The sequence below is a fragment of the Cygnus olor genome, chromosome 1 (genome assembly GCF_009769625.2).
Source record: "Cygnus olor isolate bCygOlo1 chromosome 1, bCygOlo1.pri.v2, whole genome shotgun sequence".
NCBI lineage: Eukaryota > Metazoa > Chordata > Aves > Anseriformes > Anatidae > Cygnus > Cygnus olor.
This window is the reverse complement of record NC_049169.1, coordinates 109024169-109041966: the sequence shown is the minus strand read 5'-3', so window position 1 is coordinate 109041966 and position 17798 is coordinate 109024169. Positions and strand designations below refer to the sequence as shown.

The window sequence follows — 17798 nt, the reverse complement described above, 5'->3', positions numbered from 1 at the left end:
GTCTGTGTGGAGAAGAAAAACAGCCTAGTAGCCCAGTCTAGGAGCTTTGTGATAAATTCTCCAATGTCACAGATAGTGGCAGAAATCTGAAACCCTGAAAGAGATAATAAAGTGGCTTGTATGGAGATAAGTAGCAACGTAATCATAGACAACACTTTTGAAAAAGAAAGCAAGTATGTACTTTTTGTGTTAGAGTCATTAATAGTGTGAGACTAACTACCTGCCAATACTGCAGTAGACCTAATGCATGCTAATGGAGTGGTCAGGAAAAGACGTGGCACTTTGTCAGAGAAGGACAGAATTTGATATTGAAAATCCATTTTAAATATTTCATTTAGTGTTCATGCCATCCTCAGAAAAAGATTTAGCAGAAATTGCATCCCAAAACGGCAATGAAACTGATTAGAAGTGTGAAAAGATTTCTATTTAAAGAAGGATAAAAGACTAAGACTTTTTGACCAGCAATGAGATAAGTACAGGGAAGCAGAACATAACCAGAAATTAAAAGCCAGGTCTGGCTAATGTGGAGTCACTGGGAGGCCTTTCATTAACTTCAGCGGAGGCTGGACTACGCCCTCTGTCAGCTAATCCTGGTTGTACTTTCGTGACTTAGGAAAAGAGAAGGTACTAAATGAAATGCATATTTGTAGTGGCAAGGTTTTGGTAGCAGGGGGCTGCAGGGGTGGCCTCTGTGAGAAGAATCCAGCAGCTGCCCCATGTTAGATAAGGGCCAGTTTCAGCCAGCTCCAAAGGGACTCACCACTAGCCAGAGCCAAGCCAATAAGTCATGCTGTCTGTGAGAGCAGATTTAAGAAAGGGGAAAAAAACTGCTGTGCCACAGCAGCTGGCACAGAGAAGAATGAGAAACACCCTGCAGCCCCCAAGGTCAGCACAGAAGGAGGGCAGGAGGTGCTCCAGGCATGGAGCTGAAGTTCCCCTGCGGCCTGTGGAGAGGCCCCTGGTGGAGCAGGCTGTCCCCCTGCAGCCCATGGGTCCCACACGGAGCAGATCTCCATGCTGCAGCCTGTGGAGGAGCCCCCGGTGGAGCAGGTGGATGTGGCCTGAAGGAGGCTGCGGCCCATGGAGAGCCCCTGCAGGAGCAGGCCCCGGGCCGGAGCTGCAGCCCGTGGAGAGGAGCCCACGCAGGAGCAGGGGGTCTGGGGGGAGCTGCCGCCCGTGGGGAACCCATTTGCTCCTGACAGATGGACCCCGTGGTACAGAGCCATGTGGGAGCATTTCTTGAAGAGCTGCTGCCTGTGGGCAGCCCCTGCAGGCTCAGTTCGGGAAGGACGGCATCCCTTGGGAGGGACCCCACATGGAGCAGGGGCAGAGAGTGACCCTGAGTGGTGGAGATGAAGTGTCAGGGACTGACCGCAGCCCCGATTCCCCATTCCCCTGTGCTGCTCAAGAGGAGGAGGTGGAAGAGGGTGGATGAGGGGAAGGTGTTTTTAGTTTGCTTTATTTGTTTCTCACTTTTCTAGCTTGTTAATAATAGGCAATAGATTTCCCTTATCTCCCTATGCTTAGTCTGTTTTGCCCATCATGATAACTGTTGAGTGATCTCCCTGTCCTTATCTCAATCCCCGAGCCCTTTTCATCATGTTTTTCTCCCCTTTCCCTTTGAGGTGAGGGAGTGAGAGAGTGGCTGTGGTGGAACTCGGTTGCCCACCTGAGTAAAACCACCACAACAGTGAAATCATATTTGCTGTCTGATGTACATTGACTAATTGTCTGGTCCTTGAAACAAGAAACCTGCAGGAAAACAAGGGTGATAGCTATTCTTCTGATAGGTACCAAAGTGTATGCAGGCATCAATCATGACTGAGAACCAATCACTCAAATCTTGCAGAGCAAGGAGGAGAAGGAGCTCAGAGGTGGCTAACAAACAGAAGTTGAGACCATGCCTCAATGGTGTTACAGGATAACATGGGGCAGAGCTCAACAGGAGTGCTTCTGGCCTCCCCTTGTTTCAGAAACAAGAAGTTTGGCTAAATCAATGGCTCTGCTGCTGCCACAGGGAATGTCCAGGCATTTCTGGAGGTGCTGAGAAGCTGCATGGCTGGTTACATGCTGGAAAACATCTAAAGGACTTGTCATTCCTCATGCTCAGCCAGCTTCAACAAGAAACATCTTCAGCATGTGTAAACGATATGCTGGTAAGTGTTCTGAAGTGATTTCTCTAGAGGTAGTCTAGAGGTAAAGAAGTCTAAACGCTTGCCTTAAGCATATGACTTTTTCTCTATTAAGTTTCCTCTAGTGCTCTACGTGTGATAATTACTGTTTCTAAACTGCTAATTAAGCTTCTGGAGACTGAAATGCCTGATTATAGTGAGTTTCAAAACACTAGTGCACTGGGAGTGAGATTTTCTCCTTGAATTGTGCCTGAAGATTAACACTTCAGGGCTTGTACACATCATTTTATCAATCCCACATGCTATTCAAAACCGTATTCCAAAAAAACATTTCTGATAAAAAAATGATTTTGTCATCACATGTTGCTGAGTTTTGTAAGAAGTATCGTCATGGCTAGGGCCTTAGTTCTCAGCTTTTGCTGTTCTTTGCTGTGAATCTGTCTTCCTTTAAAATCTCCTTCTGAGCACATGGAACGGTTTTTGGTCCCAAAAGGCCCTTGCCTTATCCCAGCTGAAACAGAAGTTACTGCCTTGGCATCGTGCTTCCTCTTCTCAGCCTTCTTGTAATTTGGGCTGGGGAGCATTAGAGAGGCTCAAATGCTGACATAAAAAAGTGGCAACTGCAGAAAGTCCGTAAGCTTATTATGTGCAAATCAGTACTGAAATCAAGCATGCTATGCTGGTCTATAAGCACTGGGCAATTTTACCCAGCATTTTTGGGTAACAGTGAAATGTGACTTGCTGTGAGATCTGTGAAGGGGAGGGGGTTACAAGGGAAGGAACCAAGAAATAACTGAAATTTCCTTTTATTCATTTAATTCAGGCTGTTACATAACTAAGGGATACACACTGCAGGGTAGTTAAAAACATAAAAAGTTGTTTCTCTTTGTTGATGATTAGATTCTGGCATATATTTTTAAAAAATAGCTGTGTGCTGATAAACAAAACAACTGGCATTCAAGTGATTTGACTTGGTGCTTTGGGGTTTGCTTTTTGTTGCCGCAGTAGAATAGCAAAATCCTTTAAAAAAATGTCATTGTATGTTTTTGTGTCAGCCCTCCCTTCTAAGCTGCCAACAGCAGGAAGCCCTTTATGAGCAGAAACACCTGTGGATTTTTCTCATTTTTGCGTGCATACTTCAGTGCTTCGAAGTGCATTCCTTGACTTGTAACTCTACACAAGGTCAGAGCTGGCCCTATTGTTTTGTGAGAACATAGGGAAAACATTCTGGCCTCTGGGCCCTGTCGATGGGAACTCTGGCACAGGGCTAATTGCCGCAGCATTTGAACAGTTATCAAAAATCTCCCTTGAAAAATACTTTAGAGAGTATGGCTCCAGCCAGGTCACGGAACAACTTTAACAGTGGACAACACAGACAGGTTGGCTCAGGAGGTTTTGCAGGCTGCTGGCCGTGCTGTACCCTCTCTGTGCCAGCTCAGCGAAGGCTGTGTTCCCATGGGGCAGCAGGGAACCTCACCACGCTTGGAGAGGTCCCATTTTGCTGTTGGAGAGGTCCCATTTTGTTGTCGCTTGTGTAGATGGTATCTCATGTTCACTAGGAGGTGCCATGCTTTGATGCCACTCTCGTGGTTACAAACAGGGCATGGTTTTAACCCCAGAGGAGAGAAAGGAAGAAATGTAACAACTCGGGAACTGCGCTTCCTGAAGGAAGAAGGAAAACAAGCACGGCAGTCCAAACCCCGTTGGGGGAATGCACACTAAAGATGCTGCTCCCAGCTCGATCCAGCCCCAAGGCAGGAGGCGAAACTCTGCGAAATCTTTGGGAAAGGGAAATGCGTCTGCCCCTGGGACACCCGTCGGCGTGTGCAGGGGGCCGGTGCGAGAAGCCTTCCCTCAGCGCAGGGGGCCGAGGGGCTCCGCCGAAGGAGCTCCCCCCTTCCCTCCTCACACCCCCGACGGCCGCAGGGCCCGGGGCGGACAAAGGCGGGGAAGGGCCAGGGGCCGGGCCGCGACGGGGCGGCCCCGCCGCCGCCGCCACACACGGCGCCGCCAGCCCTGCCCGAGGGAGGCCCCGGCTCGGTGGGGGGCAGCGGGCCCGGCCCGGCCCGGCCCCGACGGCGCCGCCCGCCCCCGGCCTCAGCCCCGGCCCCGGCCCCGGCCCGCCTCCGCCTCCACGACGGGGCGGGCGGCGGCGGCTCCGCACCCGCTGCCGGCATGGAGGCAGCGGGGCGGCGCGGGCGGGCTCGGGGGGCGCTGCTGCCCTCCCTCCTCCTCCTCCTCCTCCTCCTCCTCCTCGCAGGTCAGCGGGACAGCGGGCGGCCGTGTGCGGAGCGGCGGGGCTGGGCGCTGCGGGGCGGGCTCGGGCTAAAAACAGAATTTCCCGGAGGTTTTCCTTTGTGTCGCAGTGGGTTGGCGGTGTGCGGAGGGGGCTGCGCCCCAAAAAGCACCGCCGCGGGGGGGGCAGCGCCAGCGCCAGCCCCGGGACGGCTGGAGGCCGGCCGGGGGCTGCTGGTGCTGGGGGAGGCGCTGCGGGGCAGGAGCCTGACCCCTCTCGGCGGGCTGGCCTCAGGCAGGGGGTCGGCTGTGCCATGCTGTCGTGCACATGCCTTCCTCCAAAAAGGGGTAATTGCACACATTTAGGGTGCAGGTGTGCAGCCGCACGAGCCCTCGCCTACCCTTACCTTGGTGCTTGTTCTTACGGGACCAAGCCTGAGCAGGTTGAGGGAGCTGACCTGTTGAAACGTAACCAACAAAATTAAGGTGATGAGCTTTAGCATGGACCAGCAGCATGAGCAGTTTGCCACACGTTCACACGCAGGGGAGCCTCAGAGCGAGGTGGGGGCTTGCAGCCGGGGATGGGGCAGGAGGTGGCCAAGGAAGCAGCTGAGATGAGGTGGGCTTGCCTGGGTCCCAGCAAGCGGGGCCAGTGCAGGTGAGAGGTAGGAGTGGGAGTAAAACCTGCAGGGAGAGTGGGAACCCCCCAGAGAGGTCTGCTGCCTGGGGAGGAGGAGCCACAGCTGGTCAGGAATGCAGAAGCATGGTTAGCTGTCTTCGTGTCTAGGTATCTGCTGTGGCAGCAAGCGTGTGACCAAAAAGGTGAGGCTATGTGGGGCTGAGGCTCCATTTGTGGTCATAAGGGCTACAGGTAAGCTCCTGGCAGTCGGGAAGGAGAGCCCAGGATGAGACACAAGAAATATGGGACCCATGTGGGTGCTTTTGCAGGACAGTGCCAGCACACAGAGGCTGTACTGTAACATTTACCTGGGGGGACCTGGCTTGGGGCTTCCAAAACACAGAGGAGCAACAGCTGTGCTGCAAACAAGCGATCGATAGTTTCAAAATAGCTCCTCGATACAATAAAAGGACGTGTTCTTCCACACCTCTCACTTGTAAAGAGCTCCCTTATTGTTATTTTGCTGTTGGAGTTGCTCATTAGTCCTGAGGAGCATCACTGCTGAAGCCATTCCTGGCCCCTGCTAGGCAGAAGAGCCCTTGGGGCAGCAGGCAGGGCAGTGCCAGGCAGGGCCGTGCTGTGCAGTGCTGGCCGGGGTCCAGCTGCAGCCGGAGCCGGATCTAGAGGTGGCACAGAGCGAGGACAGCGCTGCCAGCTGGCCAGGGCAGCTCTGAGCTCCAAACCCTGGTGGGCTGCGCCAGGCAGGGGTCCGGGGGGCAGCCAGCTTGCAGACAGCTTCATTCTCCTCTCCCTCCGCCCGACAGCACGGCACAGGAGGCAGCCTGGCCTCAAGGTTTTAATCTGGACTCTTTGTTGAAGCATAGAAAAGATCATCCGCAGTGACTTGACATTTTGAGATGCTCTTTTTTATTTTAAGTGATTAAATATGAGAAGGAACTGATACAGCCAGCTACAAAGTACCTGTACACAAAGCACCTAAATCTGAACTTCTTACTGAAATTTTGAATGAGTGGGAATTGGCTGCCATTTGGATTACAGGGTCAGGTCAAGCCTCAAGTGAAGTCCTGTGATTGTATAAAATTAGTAGATTGCGTTTTCTTTAAAGCTGTGCTGTACAGATTTTTGTTGTTGCTGCTGTTTGACCGCATGAATGTTATTTTTATTCAGCAGAAGATTGTCTGGCTCAGTGTGATAATGACTGCAAGGCTTACTGCTGTGATGGGACTACTCCCTACTGCTGTTCATATTATGCCTACATTGGGAATGTCCTTTCGTAAGTATATTTGCTCTTCAGAAAAGCTGATGCACTGTGTTCACGGACTTGATGTAAACTCAGATTTCTGGAAACTATGTTTTGGCAAGAAACAGTGGCAGGGTTTGGGTTCTTGGAGTTTTAGTTCTTTTTTTTCCTTGCTAGTAACAAATATTGTTATTTCTGTAAAGTCTCACATTGCATACCTTTTTGAAGCATGCTTATACCTAAAAAGCTTGCTAAAATTGAGAGTTAGCTTGTGTACATTGGTAGAGCCTTTCGAAGCAAGTTGTAGAGATGCTGAGAACTTTGTTTCAAGCTCTTCAAGTGAAGAGGACTGTGAACAGAAAGCTTGTATTTTTTTTGTTGAAATGCTTTGTTACAATACCTGAGTCAAGCCACTATTCAAATGACTGGGATTTGAGATCCTTTTTGCTTTGGGTACTTTTTTTCTTTTCTTTTTACTGACTTGTTTGTTTTCATTAAATGGCGTTTTGGCTTTTGGTGGAATATATTGAATGGATTCTAGGTGAGGGTAATCTGATCCTTTAATACTGTGGTATGAGTAGCACCTTTCATAGTGCTTAAAAAAAAAAAAACACAGCAGGTGGAATGGAATGGGTATGAATATTTCCTGTCTAGAGAAAAGTATAGAGGTGAACTATTGATAAAAAACATGGTCTCCAGTTCAAGTGTTAGCTCTGTATCGATGAGGAAGAAGAGAAGCCTGCACACTAGTGGACTTGACTCCAGGCTCTGGGCTTCATTTAAGTGACAACTCATAAGAATTACATTTGTGTGTGTGGATAAACCTAAACAAAACATAAAATGTTCTAAAGGTAGGGCATCTTAAATGGTGTTTTGTCAACCCCATCAAGTACTTTCCTTAATCTTTAGCATGCAGTCCGTGATGTGGTTTTGGTTTGTATTCTTGGCTAAAACCAGAGAAGGAAGATGAGGCATGTCATATGAACTGCCCAGTGCTTGAGGAGGAGTGAGTGCGAAGGTGGTAGTTGCCTTTTCTAAAAAGATTCTTCTGTTGCAGGTTTTGTTTTAGCCAAGGTACCTGGGGAATGTGTTAGTGTTCCCTTCAGCGTATTATATAGCACTTTGAAGGAGTAGGCGTAGTGACGGCATTTTAATACAGAATTGATCCACAGCATTTATACCAGATCAGAACAGTTCTTGGTTTAAGGTAAATGAAATGGTGATAGAGCGCCAGAATACTTCATTCCTCTGGGAATAAGAAGGCATGCATTCAAGACTGATTACTGTTGGAGAATGACAAGTGATTTTGTTTTCCTCTCACTTAGGGAATGTCTGCTTTGATATTTTTTTTCTTTTCTCGTTCCAAGATTGCGTTCCTATTTAAATGCATGGAAGGAGGTACTGCTTTTGAATAGCTGATTCCAGCTCATGTGCAGTTAGGAATGATGGACTCAGTAGCATAGGATATTGCATTGTACAGAGGCTTCCCATAGAGCATTAAAGCAAGTGGATTTCGTCTCCCACTTCCACATGCATATCATTGGCATTGGTGTAGCCCGATGTCAGAGCGGTGCTGTGGAAAGGATCGGCCAGGGGATTCTTTAGAGCTGTTGCTGAAATGTTGAAACCACGGCCTTAATACCAGGTTCACACTTAGTCTTTTGTATGCTTATTTAACCAAGGTAAACAGCTATTGAATTAGAGCTGAAGTGGGAGTGACACTGGCATGTTGGAAAGGTTTGGGTGTATCTGGATGATTTTGAACACCGGAATGGCTCTTACAAATGCTGTTTTTCGCAGCGTGACTTGAAGGAGACATTTGATTCTTCTGATTTTTTTATGGTTTTTTATGTTTTTTTATGGTTTTTATTCATAAACTCAAAGACCAGTCAGGAGTCATTATACTCCTCTGACCTGACATTTTGAACAACTGAGCCACAGTTTTTTCCCTGAAATCTGTGTGGGATATGCCTTCTACAAACACGTGTAATATCGTTCTGAAAACTTCAGCCATTAACGAGTTCACCGTCTGCCCTGGTAAACTCTTCTGTAGTTCATTTACTAATGTTGCTGGAAAATTTTGCTGGGAAATGAAGGCTGAAATTCCTGATGTCAGCTCTTAACTTATCTGTGAGTTTGAAATGTGGTCCTAAATAGTCATCATGACAGCCTTCAACCTTATCGGTAAGTTGGGCGAACTCTGTCAGCCTCATATGTAAGATTTGCTTTGTTTTGCTTTGCCTTGCCCAGGGGTCAATTCTTTGGCCTTCCTTTGAGCACCCTCTAGTATTTTCACTTCCTTCTGAAAATGTGTCTATCAGAGCTGAGCACAAGGTTTTGACAGAAGCCTTACTAAGATTACTTTTTTTCTATATCTGAGTATCTAGGTTTGGGTACGTATTTTGAAGCACTTGTCTATAGTGATCATCACCAAAGACATAAGTGAACTTAGCAGTTTGTTCCAGGTCTAAGTCCTTAAGTCACTGTCCTCAAAACATGTCTGCTTCTTTAAGCTTACAGGTTGTTCTTTGCTAGGGGTAGCAGCTTTAGTTTAATTACAGAAGAGTGATTTTAGATTGCAACTTCAACTATGCTCCGTAACAATAACCATCGCTTTTCATTATTTGGCACTATACCGGGCTTTGTTTTATGCAACAGCATATCCCACAAAAGTTTCATGTTGCCTCACCCCCAAAGGACAAACCTGCAAAATTACACTGTGAGATTCTGTGGAATCTGGAAATCACCACTAGTGACCTTTCTGCTTATGTCTTTCTGTGAACAGCTGTGTGTTGAAATCTTTCAAAGAACTGTTTTTAATCCAAAAACATATGTGCCCTGATAGTTCCACATAACGATGTCCTTACAGTATCCTTGTTTTCTTGTATCATCATTCTTGATCTTACTGCCTGCACCAAACACCAAGCGGACTTGATCTGCTCCGCTGCTTTTAGAAGTGCCTTTTTACTGCCTGAACCACTGTTAGTAGTCCTTAGTGTTTTATTGGCTCCTCTGCTTCTCTAGAGGTTCCCTATGCTTCTTCATTTGTTTACCACTCATTTTTCTCCTCTCTCCATTCTTTATACACTGGCATGTCTTTCTGAGGTTTCTGTTCTTTATCTTCTGCGGGATGTTTTTTTCACAAGCATAACTCTGCCTTGCAGTTTTGGAAAAGCATTTCAGCATGTGGTAGGTTCCTTTTAAACAGCTCAGTGTTTTGCTTTATGTCTCTCACTGTTCTCTTTCTAGACCCATATGCCAACGATTGTGCAAACAGAATATAAACTCCAGGCAATAATGCACATCCTAATTTTAAAACAGAGTCACTGTGACTAGATCATGATCATTGATACTTAGGCAGCTTTTAGCTGTTCGGTGATTAATTAAGTCTCTTCACTCATTAAAATGAGATTCAACTTTGAGATATTCCATGTAGGGTTCTAGAGTTTTCTATTTTAAGAAGTCATCATCTTTTTAGGACACCGGGGAATTTTTTTTCTTTAGTCAGATGAGGTTTTCAGCAAACATCCTCCAGGCTGTGTGCATCTGTGATTAGCCTGTTTTTCTTTCTGCATATGAAAAACAGATGCAGAGTTATCAGCTCACTCTAGTATTAGGACTTCGGGGGTTTTAAGAGGTGTTCCCATAACACGCTCTTTAGCTGGACCACAGGTATAATCTGTAAGTATTCAAGGTCTGTGACTGAGTCACTTGTAATCCCATGAGCATCTCTAATGTAAAGTAACACATCCTTCTTCCTCTTTCTCCCCCTGCTTTTCATGATACCCTTTCAGAGCAAATTGTTATAGCATTAATGTTCCAGCTATATTTCCCTTCCCACTAGTTTTCAGTAGTTACAGCCTGTCATTATTTCCTCTGATGCATGTGCATTTCCTCCTGTTTATCCACTAGCCGTCTAGTGCTCAATAGTTGGCCATTCTAAAAATGTTTTTTTCTTGGACAAATTATAGATTTATGTTTGGACTTGTGCAAGGTAATGGAGCTGTTTCTATGCAATGAATGAAAAGATGCAAGGATGCTTGAGTGGTCAGACTGATCCTCCTGATCAGCTTTTCACTCCTCACCAAAAGGCAGTGTGGAGGCACCCTTTCCAGTCTTCGGCACCATCCCAGCCCTTTGAGGCAAGAAACTCAAATTCCCCTCCTCCTCAGAAGCAGGTTTCTGTGCCTGTTGAATCAATGGTGACTGACCTTTTATCAGTTTCCCTGTGTTGTGTCTACTTCTGCAACTTGCTGCCTGGCTAGGGACTGAGAGGACTGCAGTTGTGTTTTCTCTGTGACAGATGCTCCAGGTTTGCCCCCAGCAAAAGTATTTTCAAAACCAACCAACGAGCAGCGTTTTGCATTCTGTCACTCAGAGGAGTTGGAGACATCTGGTTACTGCCTTCAGCTCCAGCCTCAAACCCCCGTGCTCCTCAGAGGCTCCAAATTTGCATCTGTGAGTGTGTCTGCCAGCGCTCTATGTATTTTCTTCTAAGGCCCCAAATTGTCTGGTCCACATGCTTGGCCTGGTGGCTGCTGGGTTTTCTGTGGGCTAATTTCCTGCTTAATTTTCTCACCACCTTGTGCCTTGTGTTTATGGTGGCTCACACGTGGCTTTGGAGCCGCAGGGAGGTCCCTGGGAGGAGATGTCAGCAGTTGCATGCTGACAGGACACGCTCTGGATGCTGCTTTGCCCTTTCACCCTTGCCAGCAGCCATCAGTTGGTGTGGGATAGTCCCAGCCTCCAGGTGAACAATGAGGCAGAGAGGACAAATAAACCAGCTCTTATTTCAGATGAATGTTGCTGGGCCAGTTGGATATTCGGTGGAAATGAAGGGAGTTACACCCAGATTTGGCCCACAGTATTTAGGAAAACTCATCGCTAAAATATTCAGCCTTAGTGATTAGGCTGTATTTTCCTGGGTAAGGCTTGAAAGGGAATAAACTGGAATATTGGCTAAAATGGAAGAAGGAAGTTAAGATGCAGTGGTGCTGCACTAAGTCACAAAGTATATGAAGTTTCTTGGTAAATGTCTTCACAATGACTTACTCTAAGGGAACTTTTTTTAAAAAAAAATGGTTCTAAGGACTTCGAAAATAACTGGGGGGAAAAGTAAATAAAAACTTTAGGGAACTGTGATCTCATTACAGGTAGTGGATGGCAATTTGTAAGAGAGTAGGTGGAATAAGTCTTAACAGAGATAATGAGGAAGCAGCAGCCTATTCAGTGACTGCTGAAACAGGTGCTATTTACATGAACTTAAATGTATGTTGGAAAGCATGAGTTTTTTGCATGTTTTTTTTTTGTTTTGTTTTAAGTCCAGGAGCTGCACAATGTGGCCAGGAAGGAAGGAAGGCAGACAGGGAGAATGGGAGGAAAAGAGGCAGAGAATATATTTAGCATAAAAGTCACATGCAGGCCTCAGCCTGTAAAACTGAAGAAAAAGGCGTGCGTAGTGTATGTCAGTGTGGCATTTGACGTGAAGTACTTCATATCCAGTAGTACTACAAGAAGTGCAGATGACCTCAGAGAATACCAGTTTTGTTTGTGGAAGAAAGAATGTCCCTTAAGCTGATTCACTTAATATGGCAGTTTGAGATGGAGAGTGGGTATGGAAGAGGAGTGCACTGAAGGGCAGAATTAACATTTTAAGAGTTAGGCATATAGAGATGTAGCCTCTGGGCTTCATAGTGAATAATAAAATAAAAGAAAAAAATCAGGAAGCTTAGCATTCACTGTATATTCCAAATAATTAAAATTAGATATTTTCAGGCATCCCACAGTAAATATGTGAAGCAACATATGGGTTGGGGATGGTTCTGTGTCTGCACTTCAGCTGTTTGGTACTCCGCTTAAAATAAAACTGGGTTCCTCTTTGTCACTGCAATGTTCAGAATTTTCCACAATCAGAGCGCTTTTGGACAATATGTAAAACTGCAGTTCACTTGACAATTACCATGGCATTCCTCTGGCTCTGTGACTTCTGATGCGACGCTGGAAGGAGAGACAAAGGCCTGTTTCAGTAACTATTTTTTCCATTTGGCTTGACTTGTGGCTTCTGGTCAGGAGAGCCTCCCTGAATGAGCATACGGAGTGCAGTTTGAACTGCGAGGTGACGCGGGTAGAGAGAGCCTGAGGACACTTGTGTTGAGCGCTGGGGGCTGGCTGTAAACACGTCATCGGTAAAGGCAAGGCTCCCGTGATTGGACTAAAACTATTTCCCTTTCATTCTGTGTAAGAGGAGGATAGGAGTTCAGCCGTTTAATCCCTGTCTTCAACATCTGCAGTACCTGGGGAAGTGTGCTATTCATGCTTCAGCTTGGGAAAGCCTCCTCAAGAGAAGCATCCAGCTTGCTCTGTGCAGGGGGTTGATTAACTGCAGCTTAGAGAAAGACCTAGGACCACGTTTTCATTGTAAGATCTGCTGGAGAGGGAGCAGATATTTGAAATGTGACCTTTGCTAAGCAATTGAACTTCCAGTTGTTTTTTGTTCCATGCCTATTGTTCCAGCTCATATCCTTCAGTGGAGAATGTGCGATCAGATTTACAACCAGAGCAGTATCTGCTCTCGACGACGGATGCAGAGGAAACCCTTGTCAGCACCAGAATTAAAACGTAGGGCGTCTCTTCTTTAGCCCTTTGTGTTTTTATTTCTGACCCTGTGTTGCAGCTCAAAATGGGAAAAAAAAAAATCTTGCCAAACAGAAACTCTCAAAAGATAGCTCCCACTTCAAGTTTCCCACCTCTTTTTCTTTTCTTTTTTTTTTTCCTTTTTTTTTTTTTGCACAGGGCATCTGACTAACTGTTTTGAAATGTTTAAGGCCAGTGGGACTGGGACTGGATTCTTTTGGCTGTTTGTTTGTTTTCAGAAGTTTAGTTGTTGTCATTTATTTATTTATTTATTTATTTATTATTTAGTAAGTAGCTGTAAGAACCAGAATACCTTTTTAATGAAAACTGGAAGCCTTTGTAAACATGAAAGATCTGCTGTTCATGAGAAAAAAGGCTAGCATGGTTGTGTGAAGCCCTGAGTTCTTGACATCTCTGTGGATCATCTGTTTTTCATCATTTGGAAGATTGCTAGAATTTGGCCTGCAAATGGATGCATTAAGGTATAAATCACTGAAATGCTGCCTGTGGCTTACAGAAAACTCACTGGAGGGGGGGAAATAAACATTCTTAAGGAATTCAGTGCAATTAACTTGCCTTTACTGCGCTGTTTGCTTTTAAAAGATTTATTCAGTGAAAGGTGAGATAATTCTGTATTTATCACTTGCAGTTGTCTGTTTTGGAAGCTTTTAGGATTTTCCCATAAGGTTCGGTCATGTAAAAGATGAATTTTCTTAACACTTATTAAGACTGGCGTAAAGACTGGGCCTGGGGATTCTGTTGATCACAAGCACCCTGTCCTTTCTTATAAGAATTTTATATATAAAATATATATATAAATATATATATAAAATAAGAATTTTACCTTCTGTCTGTTATTTTGTACCCCTCCCCTTTTTTTCCTTTTTCCAGTGGGGGAAAGGTACAGCCCTGAATTCGATATGAAACTGTAACTTTGTTAAGCCATCTGTACATCCAGAGCTTTCAAGATAATTCAGATAGAGTGCTAGGCACCAGTTCAGCAACTAGTTAAACGCGCGTGTAACTTCAAGGCAGCGAGTAGATGCAGTGTATCATTCACCCTGTTGAAATCAGTAAGCTAATTACTTCAGTGGGGATTTCATACACTGGCTGTAATGGGACAAGTTGTAAGCTCAAGTACGTTGTTGAATCCAGCTGTTAGAAAAAAGACATTTTTCTTTCTTTTTTTTCCATCACCACGGTACCTTCCATGCTCTCTGCCACTTCGTGCTCCCTTGCTCCCACTTCAAGTGGAGGGAGGTGAGGAGATACACAGGACAAACCCCACCTCCCTGCACTAGCTCCCTGCATTTCTCAGATAAATACATGCCTTCCCTACCCTTGGCTGGAGAATTTCTGTTTTATTGGCTAATTCTGAGATTTCACTGAGCTCGCGGGATTCTCAGGGGATTGGTCTGATGAATTTTGTACTGGTTCCTCTGGAGTAAGTAATATCATACTGACTCAGGCTAGGGTTATTAATGAAGATACTTCTGGGTCAAAAGCTGTGCAAGAGGGCCATTTGATGCTGTGCACACTGTAATTGCAGCCAGTCCAAATAACACCTGTAGCACTGGTTCAATATTTGAACAATATTGTCCTAGAAAGACAAACTCTCTAATCTTACATGTGCCTCTTTAAGGGACAGAAAGAAAGTTTGGAGTATATAAGTGAGTTATTAAAAATTAAAGGAAATGAACTATTAATTCACAGGGCAGCCACAAGTTCCTTTGAGATTTATAACCACCACGTAGATGGAAATTCCATAGTTAATATGATCTTTAGAACTTCAGTGAAGGTTTCTTAATTTTTCTCTATTAAAAAATAATAAAAAAGTGGTGACATTTACTTTTGGAATAACCTATGCTATCATAAAATCCTTTTTTTTTTTCTGTAAAAAAAATCCTTTTTTTTTTTTTCTGATTTATTTTTGTAAAATACAAGATTTGTCCTGGGTCTTACTCTATATGTGTTTAGTATGGGATGGCAAGGCAGTAATACCGCACACTGGGCAGGCATGTTCCATCATCCTATCTCCCTCTGTTGGCTCATCCACACAGATAAGAGGTTTTTACTGCTATCATTAAATGAAGTTATTCCTTTTGCTCTCAAGGGAGGCTTGGTTTAATGCTGAATGTTCCAGCTTCTCTTTCTTTATTGAGGACCATGGTACAGTTTGTGACAAGCACAAGAGGAACTAAGGATCTACCGCTATTGTTGAAACATCTGTTCATGAGCCAAGATGCAGAGAACCTTATTTTTGGATACCTTGTGGACTTCCTACACTGCTTTTGAAACATAAAGGGACTGTATAAACTCTCTGTATTCCAGTCCTTCTTACAGACCACAGTCAAGGTGATCTAATGAAGGCATAATCTGGGTACTGCTGATCTGCAGCTATTTCCAGCTGCTGTGACTTTGGTTATGATTGTGAGTGGGGAGAAGGGAGAAATGCTGCAGAGCTCATGTTCCCGTATCATGACACCTCTGCAACAGGCCCCTTGGCGTGGAGCAAATGAGAAACAGAAATACTTTGATAACATACTGAGGAGAATTCAGGGACAGAAGACAAGCATTGGAAAGACCCCAAATTAATTACTCACTTAAAAGCAGTGCTTATAATATTATAGTGTTTATATGATACATGATAGCAACTCTTAATGCTGTTTTTTGGACAAAATCCTTCAGCAGGTCCCTGAGCTTTAAGGCCTCTCCTCATCTGCTGCTTTGGAAATGTAAAACAACAGGAGAGAAAATAAGCAGCCAGCATAAATTTATCACTTACTTTTTATTGTTGGGACTAAAGCAGTGCTACTCATATTTTATACCAGACATTGGTGAAATATATCTCATGGAATATCTGAGATTTTCCTGGAAGAGTAACAATAATTTTGTTAGTGCATTTTTTTGTACAAAAGACTGCAGCTTTTTTGTAATCATCTTTGCTTTCCCCTTGTGTAGCATATTATCATCCAAAGGCTCCAAAACACAGTCTCATCCTGTCAGGCAAAGAAACAGTGTCTGGGTATTGCTTGCCTGCCATCCACGTGGCGGTGGGCTGGTGATGGGCTAGTCAGTTCTGAATGATCTAGTGGTGTCAATGATCACAGACAAAGGTAAATTATTTGGGCTCTGGGCAGAATTTTGATTATTTGGAGCCAAAGTTTGACATCTAGATGTGGACACTGAATATGTCATGGATGAGCACGTTGAGATGAAGACCTGGGACAGAGAGTGTGAGGAGCCTTTTATTGCCATGTCCAGCACAAAAGCTCTTGCAGTTGTGAATGAGATGCCTTGGTGCTGATCTAATCAGAGGAATTAGTAACCTATTCTGTCAGAGCATCCGATCTGCAAATGTTGCGTTTTTCTATGGCAGCTGTTATTTTTGTCTGCCTTTCTGTTTGCCGACAGCTCTGCTCCAGGGCACAGCTTCTCCTGCATTGTAGTGTGCCAGCCGCTTGCTATGCCACATAGTCCTTGTCCCCACAGACCTCAGTGAGGCTGTGTCCAATGATAGCTAGTATATTGACATGGCTGAAAGCTAATAATGCTAACTCAGCCCACTGTGGTAACTCTGTGTTTGGCTTGGCAATAGATGGCCTATTTGCATAAAGTGAAATTATGAAAATGGCTGATAGAATCGCCAGGCTGCTTACCTCGCATCGCTTTCCTCATGTGGCTCCTTGCAGAGATAATGCGATATTAAATTCTGGTGGAGAGCAAAAGGATAGAGCTTCAAGGGGCGGGGGATGGATGAAAAGTTATGGCCCTCATTCTCCATTTAAAATTGTTTTAAGTAAAGCGCAATGCATCTTTGTTCCTGAGCCTTCATACTGTTGAATGAAGCTCAATGATTGAATTAGCATATTTCCAGAAATGTAATAAAATGTCAGCTTGACAGTAACGCTTTCAAAATTGCGCTATGATGGGTGCTGTAAACATAGCGGCATGTCTGGTGTGTGTTTCAAGTACTACACTACATCAAGATAATAAGATAATGTGCTGAAATTAGGAGGGAAGCTATGGTATTTAACATTTGTATTTGGTACGCTTACATTGTTGCTACCTTCTAACATAAGCCATTTTGCATTAAAATTCCATATCAAGAAAAGGGATTTTTCTGTCTCTCTCCCCACAGCCTCCCGTCACCCTTCCTTTCCAGGCAGGTGTGTGAGGACGTGTGGCCTGCTCACAAAATGGCCAGTATGGTCTGGCTGCCTGGTGCAGCAGCGAATGGATCTGATGACCTAGGAAGGTCCCTTTGCATTAGCCACAGAAGGAGGAATTTGGGATCTGGACTGTTCATACCATCTGAAGCTCTGGGCAAACTGCTAGATAGAGGGACCCTCTCTTTCTCTGAAGTCAGAAGCTGACAGTAGCTATTTACAAGCCAGCCTCCAGGTTGGCTTCTGCGTACGGGGCTGGTACTGTTTATCTAGCAGGCAGAATTACCTCTGAGGGTGAACTGGCCTCTGCTCCGCTCCTGTGGCAGCCCTGGCTTGTGTCACTCCTATTTAGCAAGTCATAAAGCAGCTTTGCTTTGTTTTTTGAGTAGTGCATCCTTCTTTAAAGGGGAGCTTGTTGTTTTTTTTCCTCTACAAGGGAGGTTTTGTTCTGCACGTCCATGAATAATTACCCAGAAGGATGCCCAGGGGGCATCTGAAGAGCCCGAGGTCCCCTCCAAAGGGCTGGGACTTGGTCCTGAAGGACCCTATGCAGGCAGGGGGTGGTGGGAGGCTGCAGGGAGGCTGCTGCTATTGTGAGCCAAGGAGTGCTGAGTGTTCACTGGATTGTCAGGTATTTAAACGAGTTCAGGAAAGTAACGTCTGCAGCTTATCTCCATGTAATTTGAAATCTGTCTTAGGTTAAAGTGAGGTTATTTTGAGACAGCATCAATTAAGTTGTTGTATACTTC

General features: G+C 45.1%; 1 protein-coding gene across 4 annotated transcripts in view; it reads left to right on the top strand.

Annotated features, from left to right (window-relative positions):
* The first annotated feature begins 1967 nt into the window (after window positions 1–1967).
* CYYR1 (cysteine and tyrosine rich 1) overlaps window positions 1968–17798 on the top strand; it is a 58000-nt gene continuing 42169 nt past the window's right edge. For 2 of the 4 annotated variants that reach the window (XM_040576389.1, XM_040576415.1), the window contains exons 1-2: window positions 4263–4392; window positions 6175–6280. In XM_040576389.1, coding sequence (XP_040432323.1) covers window positions 4308–4392; window positions 6175–6280 — 191 coding nt within the window. In that variant the 5' untranslated portion in view covers window positions 4263–4307. Of the gene's footprint in view, window positions 2157–4262; window positions 4393–6174; window positions 6281–17798 lie in introns of those variants that run through there. The other 2 variants (XM_040576405.1, XM_040576396.1) reach the window with 2 other exon arrangements.